The sequence below is a fragment of the Cynara cardunculus genome (assembly GCF_001531365.2).
Source record: "Cynara cardunculus var. scolymus isolate 2C chromosome LG 9, CcrdV1, whole genome shotgun sequence".
NCBI lineage: Eukaryota > Viridiplantae > Streptophyta > Magnoliopsida > Asterales > Asteraceae > Cynara > Cynara cardunculus.
The window spans coordinates 13,918,170-13,926,963 of NC_037536.1; the positions used below are offsets into that span (position 1 = coordinate 13,918,170).

At 32.5% G+C, this 8,794-nt stretch overlaps 1 protein-coding gene across 1 annotated transcript; it reads left to right on the top strand.

Annotated features, from left to right (window-relative positions):
* Positions 1-4,515: 4,515 nt before the first annotated feature.
* LOC112518147 (basic 7S globulin 2-like) lies at positions 4,516-5,950 on the top strand. Its single transcript, XM_025125745.1, has one exon. The coding sequence runs from the start codon at positions 4,520-4,522 to the stop codon at positions 5,828-5,830; it is 1,311 nt and encodes a 436-aa protein (XP_024981513.1). The 5' UTR covers positions 4,516-4,519; the 3' UTR covers positions 5,831-5,950.
* Positions 5,951-8,794: the final 2,844 nt, after the last annotated feature.

Below are 8,794 nucleotides of genomic sequence, written 5' to 3' on the forward strand. Positions count from 1 at the left end.
TTTGATTAGATTTCAGATTTGGATTTTAGGTCTGATTTTAATTGGTTTTGATTTAGGCTGAAGAAGATAAGCAACGGACATTTGAGATGGTGACAGGAGTCTGGCGTGAAGTTGGTCTAGATGGAAATCGATTTTCTGGTTAACAAAGGAAATTGATTTTCTAACAAAAGAAATCGATTGATCGATGTAGACGAAATCACATATCACAAAAATCGATCGATCTAGGTTTAGAGAGAAAACATCGATCAATCAATTACCTGATTGAGGAGGGAGGCGTGTCTGATGAGAAGTAGTAGCGTCGATCAGTTGTCTTATGTAGACATCGATTAGCACACTTGAGAAATCGACCGATTCCATATTTAGGAGAAATCGATTAGCACACTTGAGATAATCTTCGATTTCAGAACAGCGTGAAAGAGGCGATTTCGATGAGAGACGTGAAAGAGAAGGCAGCGTGTTTTAGGGGTGAGGTTGAAGGGTAGTTAGGGAATTAATGGAAAATTAAATGGTTGAGTCTAAAGGAGTGTGTGTTACCAAGTGAGTGATTAAGTCATAGACTGGCCGAATAAGCCACAACCGAACGGCTAGTTATGGCTGAGCGAATAAGACATATAGGCTATACAGTCCATTAAGCCACAATCGAACAACCATAAGACCTTTATTAGAACAAGTTAAAGCCTGGATCAATTATTCATTTTCAATATTTGAATCAGATCTTTAAAAATCAGTACTTATGTATCTCTAGTTAAATTCACATTATTATTTGTCTATGTTATATTTGATATTTGTAAGACAATCGGTAAAAAGAAATCATCTTTCATTAATGGACAAATTGTATAAAAAAATTAACGTATTTTAACTTGATTTTTATTTTAGGTAACGTATTTTCCAAACTTTCATTTGGGTACCTAAGATGTCAAGTTTTAAACATTTAAGTACCTGAATAACAGGTTGAAGACTAATTTTATATTAGAAAAAATTCATGTCACTAACCACTTTAGCAAATAATACTGAGTTGGATACCACATCACTCGGCTCATCAGCATGATAACCGATTAATACTTCAACCGGTTACCCAAGTATTTAAGATTTTACATTTTAAATATCGAAATGAAAATTTTAGAAATACGTTACCCAAAATAAGAATCAATTTAAAGTCGTTATTTTTTCATTTAATTTGTCTTTTATTAATTGTATTTCTTGCTATATATTTTTTAATCTCTTATTTTTTTATGTTATCATCCAATTTCTTTTGACCCAATATTCAATAATTTCAAATACAATTGAAATCTTTGACTTTGAAATATTCAAACTACGCCATGACACGAAAACGAAGAAGAAAAATCGTAAAATAATTAAATATTTAACGGATAAGGTGTGTTTTTAAATCAAATATATATATTATATTATAAAGTATTTGACAAAAAAAAAATTAAAAATCATTTTTTATGTATAAAGTATTGTTTATTAATGTATGTTACTTAAAATTCAAGATTACAATTAGATTGTGTGTAAGTATAATTTATTAAAGCTTCATGTTTGAATTTGTGTAATTAACTGCAAATAAATATAATCAAATACAAGATAAACATCTACTTTTAAATATAAAAAATATAAAATATAATTAAGATAAATAGATTATCATTGAGTTATAACGGAATACTTAATTATTATCTTTATAAAATGTTATATTATTAAACCAAATATAAATTACTTCGTTATTATATTTAAATTAAATTATAATTAAAAATTAAATTAAAGAAGTTACACAAAAAATAGAACTTTTAAATAGTTAGTTTAATATTAACATTAATATATTATATTCAAAATTTTATAATATCTTCACATTTGTATTTTATTCAAAAATAAAATCATTATCGATTTCTTAAAAACACATAGAATCGTATTCAAAGACAAAAATTAATAAAACATTAAAATAAAGATGTATCTGACTGTATTGGGCGAGAACCCGTCTAGTTAATATAAAAATAAGTGAATTAAACCAAAGGGTGGTGTCTGATTGGTTTGAACTTGACTCCAATGGTCAAAATTAAACCAAAGAGTGGTGTCTGATTGGTTTGAGTTTGGCTCCAAAAGTCAAAAGTACCAGAAGGTCTCAGGTTCATATCGAAGAAGAAATAAAAATCCCCTTGTGGCTACGGAGGTTCAAATGCGGTGACTCCGGGCTATCTGCAACGTAGATGGTCGCTCTGGGATTAGTCGGCTCGCATAGCGGGTTGGATATCTAGGTTAATCAAAAAAAAAAAAAAATTACTTTTTTATTGTTTTTATGGTTGATTTTTATTTTAATCCCATAAATGATCTATTTTTTGTGTTTTATAATCTAAAATAAATAACAATAAGAATAAAAAAAATATTAATTAAAACTTGTAATTTAACAAGATATAATAAAAATATCACAATATTCATACAAATACGCGAATAAAATCGTTAATCAATTCATTTTTTATATTTTTTTAATCAAATAAACACATATTTATAATTTTAATAAAATTAACGAATAATATGTTGTTCTTCTTTGAGTTTGTTCCTTTGTTTTCGATAAGGGGGAAAAAGTACGTTTTTAAAGGGTGTCATGATATTATTTTATTAGGTGTCATTATATAATTTTTGAAACTGAAATTTAAGTTCAAGACTTTGATGTCGAAGATGGTTAATGCTTCTACCTTTGTAAAAAGACTTGGGGACTGTTTGGCAGTTGCTGAATATTTTGGTGCAGAATGATTAAGAGACTCTTATGATATAGTACAAAATGAAATATAATTGTTTGGTAATTGTTTACAATGAAACTTGAGCGTTGAATGGTTAAGGGATGTCAAGATACAAAATCATACAGAGGGTTTAAGAGTCATTAAGAAACATATTTTTTTGTCAAACAAGATTCATCTCTTAGTGATTCAGATATTGCCTCTTAATTAAATTATTAAGAGGTAAACAAACAACTCCTTAGAACATATTCAATTCATTTTTTGTTAAGATCTGTATGGATAAAGTTGTATATATTGGTTTATCTAAATTGTTATTCGGTTGTTCTGCTGAATAAATCATCTAAACAAATAAAATGACTATTTTACCCTTTGATATTAACAACATTAAAGATCGAACCTTTTTATGAACAACAAGATCCATAACCACCAAAGTATCTACAACCAGAAGATCCGTAAACAAATAACATATGTAAGCAAAATCTGTAACCAAAAGATCAAAATTTATGCAAATAAAAAACCCGAGAACGAGATCCATATTAGTAACCAAACAGTTGTAACCTACCCCAAACCAAATTTTGATCAATGACCAAAACTTAAGACGTAAAATCCAAATACAAGATCAGTAACCAAAACCTAAAACCCAAATACAAGATCGATAACCAAATCCTAAAAATAAGATCCAGATCCAGATCCAGAATGAGGAGGCGATAAATCCAAAATAGTTGTAACCAACCCAAAACCAAAACCGGAGAAGAAGGAGAATGAGGAGGCCACATATTTCCAGGAGAAAGAGACTTGGAGACGGTTTTCTCGACAGAGATGAAGAAGCAATCGGTGGAGAATCAGGAGAGACCGACTGGAGAACGACGTAAGAGACCACCGGAGAACACCTGTGTGAGAGATCGAGGACAGAGATAGCCGTAAGCAAAAATATGGACCCGTTTCTGCAACCAATGACAGAGTGACACGTGTTATTTCATCAATAACGAATTTGCTTTAATAATTTGCATTATATTGTGTATAAACGACTATTATCTCATCAGGGTTGGGCTCTTCACACTTAAATCAATAGAAGCACCAGATCAATTCTTTTTTAAAGTTTAATTCATGAGTTGATTTAAGATGGAAAATGATTAATAATTCAAATTCCTTCTTACAGTTATCACCTGCTTTAACTCTTAGGGGTTGTTTGGATCATGGAAATTGGAATGAATTGAAAGGAATTGGAATGTCCAATCCTTTGACCAAATTCCAAAAGAGTGTTTGGTTCATGAAATAAGACTATAGAATCCTTTCAATTCCGGTCGATTCATTCACGGACAGATTTTACAATTCCATGACAATATGCTAGGATTTTAATTCATTTTCTACAGATTCTTTCCTTCATCCAATTCCATGCAACCAAACGCAATCACAAGGCATGGTCAAATTCCATCATATTTCATTACATTCCTTCAAAGTCAAATTCATTTAATGAATTCCAATTCTATCGAATTTCATTCTACGAACCAAATGTCCCCTTATTCTCACACGATGCTTGGTATGTTGTTATTCCAATCATTTCAGGGATTACCCACAGATTTTATGGCATAGTTTTCAAGTCAAAATTTGCTTTGCATTCTTTGACTTTTTCTGATTTTAGAAGCTGTTTTCGTTGACCTTTTGGATTTCATGGTTGTCGTCACGTAACCTCCATCACATCATACCTGGAGCTTCCATGGCGGTCAGTTTCTATAAATTCAGATTCCTTCTCCTCCGATTCATCACACAACCGCTTCCTCTGATCAAAAATGGCTTCTTCCAACGTTCAATTGCTCGTATTCTCTGTTTTCCTCTTTCTTTCTCTCTCCTTTGCTCAACCGTCTTTCCGGCCAGATGCACTGGTGGTTCCGGTGAGAAAAGACGCCGCCACCGGCCAATACGTCACTCAAATCAACCAGAAAACTCCATTAGTGCCGGAAAACCTTGTGGTTGATCTCGGCGGCAAGTTTTTATGGGTAGATTGTGATAATAACTACATCTCATCGACTTACCGGCCGGCGCGCTGCCGTTCTGCCCTATGCTCATTGGCTGGAGCCGATGGCTGTGGGGATTGTTTCGGTTCGGCTAGACCCGGCTGCAATAATGACACGTGTGGTGTGTCTCCTTATAACCCTATTATTAGGACCGCTACTAGTGGTGAGTTGGCCACGGATCTGGTTCAGATCCGGTCTACTGACGGATCGAATCCTGGTCGACCCGTTAATATTTCCCGGTTTTTGTTTTCGTGTGCGCCGACGTTTTTGTTACAAGGACTTGCTAATGGTGTGTCTGGAATGGCTGGGTTGGGTCGGACGCGAATTGCGCTTCCGACCCAGCTTGCTGCTGCGTTTAGCTTTGACCGGAAATTTGCTATTTGTTTGTCGTCATCGACGACGTCAGATGGTGTTGTTTTCTTTGGTGACGGACCTTATAACTTCCTTCCAAATATTGATGTTTCGCAGTCGCTTATGCGTACAAGACTGATTATCAATCCGGTGAGCACAACTGGCGCGTCTAGTCCAGGCGAGCCGTCGGCTGAATACTTCATAGGAGTGAGTTCGATCAGAGTCAACAGCAAGTCATTATCGTTGAACGCTTCGTTGCTATCGATCGATAACCAAGGCAATGGTGGAACTAAGATCAGCACTGTGAATCCCTATACTATCCTCGAGACCTCAATCTACAATACTCTAACTGCAGCCTTCATTAGTGAAGCCGCAATCAGAAACATCACCAGGGTCCCATCTGTAGCACCTTTTGACGTGTGTTTCAGCACATCAAATGTGCTAAGCACTCGTGTGGGACCCGCAGTTCCATCCATCGAACTGGTCCTGGAAAACCAGAACGTTGTCTGGATGATCACAGGATCAAACTCCATGGTGCAAGTCAACGATAACGTATTGTGCCTCGGGATCATCAACGGGGGATCCAATCCGAGGACGTCAATCGTCATCGGAGGGTACCAACTCGAGAACAATCTTCTTCAATTCGATCTTGCTACTTCAAACCTAGGGTTCAGCTCGACCCTCTTGGGCAGGCAAACTACTTGTGCCAACTTCAACTTCACGTCGAATGCCTAAAATACCAATGTTTATGTATTCAAAGAAACATGTATACTTTATGCCTAAATTACATTATAATCATATACTATAAAGATACTCGTGTAATGCAGCGAGATACATATCGATGTTAATGTTTCATTTTATTCTTATCTCTATCGATGTCAGAATACGATTTTATGTGGTTTTAAGAAAGCGATAATATTTTTATTTTTGAATAAAATATAAATTTGAATATAACATAAAATTTTGAAAAAATAACATAATATAATTTTTGGTTTAATAATATAAATTTTTTAAGTTTAATAACGAAGCAATTTATTTTTGGTATAATCATATAACTTTTTATAAAGATAATAATTAAGTATTCTGTTAGAACTCAATAATTATCCTGATTATATTTTAGATATTTTATAATTAAAATGAAATGTTTAACATGTATTTAATTATGTTTATCTGCAGTTAGTTACACGAATTCAAACATAAAACTTTAATAAGTTATAATTACACACAATTTACTTGTAATCTTAAATTTTAAGTAATATGCATCAATAAATAGTACTTTATGSATAAAAAATGATTTTTAAGAGTTTTTATTAAATGTTTTATAATATAGTATAGATAATTAATAAATATTACACGAACGAAATTAAATATATTATTAAAATGTTAGAAAAATAAGTTATTAATTACAATATTTTAATAAATTGGAAGTGGAAATGCGAGACATGACAAATGGAACGGTTTCTGATAAGAAAAAAAGAAACGGGTATGAAATAATTAGGGGTCGTTTCCCAAACGTGTATTCAAGTAAGTCATTACTAAGTCATATTATTTTAGCGGATGAATATGGTAAAAATCAAGAATCTTATCCGGTAAGAGCGAGATAAGGACCAAAAGTCTTGTCCGGTAGGTGAGGGCGACGATTCTTACCACGGTAAGCACTTACCAGGTAAATTGTTGCATATGATGTTGTTTGGGTGGACAAAAATTTTACTCGGTAATTAAATAATAATGTTAAATTTTACCAGGTAAGCGTTTGATAAACGGCCCATAAGACTAGTCACCAACTCTTCTTTTTTGTCGAATATTATTTTGATATATTGTCCATTGTATTACTAAAATACCTCCAATCAAAGTTGATATCTTTATAAAATTTAAATATTTTGTAAAATGAATAAGGGGGTGTTTGAGATTGCTTATAAAAACAAATTATTGACATGTTCGGGTGTGACAACGGTAATAAGCATTTTTGGGTGTTTGAATAAATAACTTATACCTGTGTCAAACCGGTAATAAAGAGTTTTTGAAAAAGTTAAATCATTCTAACTTATAATAAGTTGATAAAGACTTTTGTAGAAAATCATAAGTAGTTTCAAATAGGCATTCCCAAACACACCCTGAATAAGATATTACCATGGTTATTGGCTCTATCAGTCGATAGAGCTCACACTTCATGTAGGTGAAAGATTTACACTTCATCGAATATAAAGAATATATGTAAGTAGCGTTGAGTTCAAATGAAACCAGACTGTTTTCGTGAGACCTATGAGACCATTTTTTTACAATTGAAATTTCACAGCAAAACACTATGAAAGTAAAAAAAAATCCTAACCTTCACAGCAAAAACACTGTGAAGGTTACATTCACAATGTTTCCCTGTGAAGTTTCAAGTGTAAAAAAGTTGTCTTACAGGTTTCACGAAAACAAATTGGTCTTATATGATCCCAAGTATATATATATATATATATATATATATATATATATTTGGGATCATGTGAGACCAATGGTTTTTCGTGAGACACGTAAGACCAATTTTCAACTCTTGGATTAGATCTTTAATCGTCAGATCTGAACATTCATAAACGTCACGAGACTTCTCAATAATTACAAAATTGCCACTGTGCAACTTTAGATCATTAGCTTATAAAGTTGATCAATAGACATAAATTGGTCTTACGGGTCTCATGAAAAAACTTTGGTCTCATGTGAACCCAACCCTATATATATATATATATATATATATATATATATATATAGATTTGGGATCATGTGAGACCAAGGGTTTTTCGTGAGACCCAAAAGACCAATTCTCAACCCTTGGATTAGATCTACAATCGTCAGATATGATTATTCATAAACGCCACTAGACTTCTCAATAATTACAAAATTGTCATCGTGCAACTTTAGACCATTAGATCATTAGCTTATAAAGTTGGTCAATGAACATAAATTGATCTTACGGGTCTCACGAAAAACCTTTGGTCTCACGTAAACTCAACCATATATATATATATAGGGTTGGGTTCACGTGAGACCAAGGGTTTTTTGTGAGACCCGTAAGACCAATTTATGTTCATTGATCAAATTTATGAATTAATGATCTAATGGTTGCAAAGTTGCAAGGTGACAATTTCGTAATTAGTGAGAAGTCTCGTGGCATTTATAAATGTTCAGATCTGACGATTGTAAATCTAATCCAAATGTTGAGAATTGGTCTTACGGGTCTCACGAAAAACTATTGGTCTCACATGATTCCAAGTCTCTCTCTCTCTCTCTCTATATATATATATATATATATATATATATAAAAGCATAATTTATTAAAATTTGAATCTCTAAATTAGAGAATGGATAAGTTTGTTTTAAATGACAACATGACCATCAACATCAACAATCATGTGAACTATCAACGTCCACATAATTGTCCAATTGGATGTCATCCCGACAATTAACAAACTATTTCATATTTTTATATATTTTTTTAAGGATAAATTGCATATAAAAATAATTAATTTTAGATTAAAAAAAATTTATATTATTAACCACATCAGCAAATAATATTAAGTTGGATATCACATCACTCACCATATCACTAGCCAAATCAGCATGATAACTGGTTACTCGGGTACTTAAATGTTCAAAACTTTACATCTTAAGTATCAAAATAGAAATTTTGTAAGTACGTTACCCATAATATGAATC

Coding starts and splice junctions, on each gene's coding strand:
- LOC112518147 (XM_025125745.1), top strand. CDS start 4,520: ATGGCTTCTTCCAACGTTCAATTGCTCGTATTCTCTGTTTTCCTCTTT.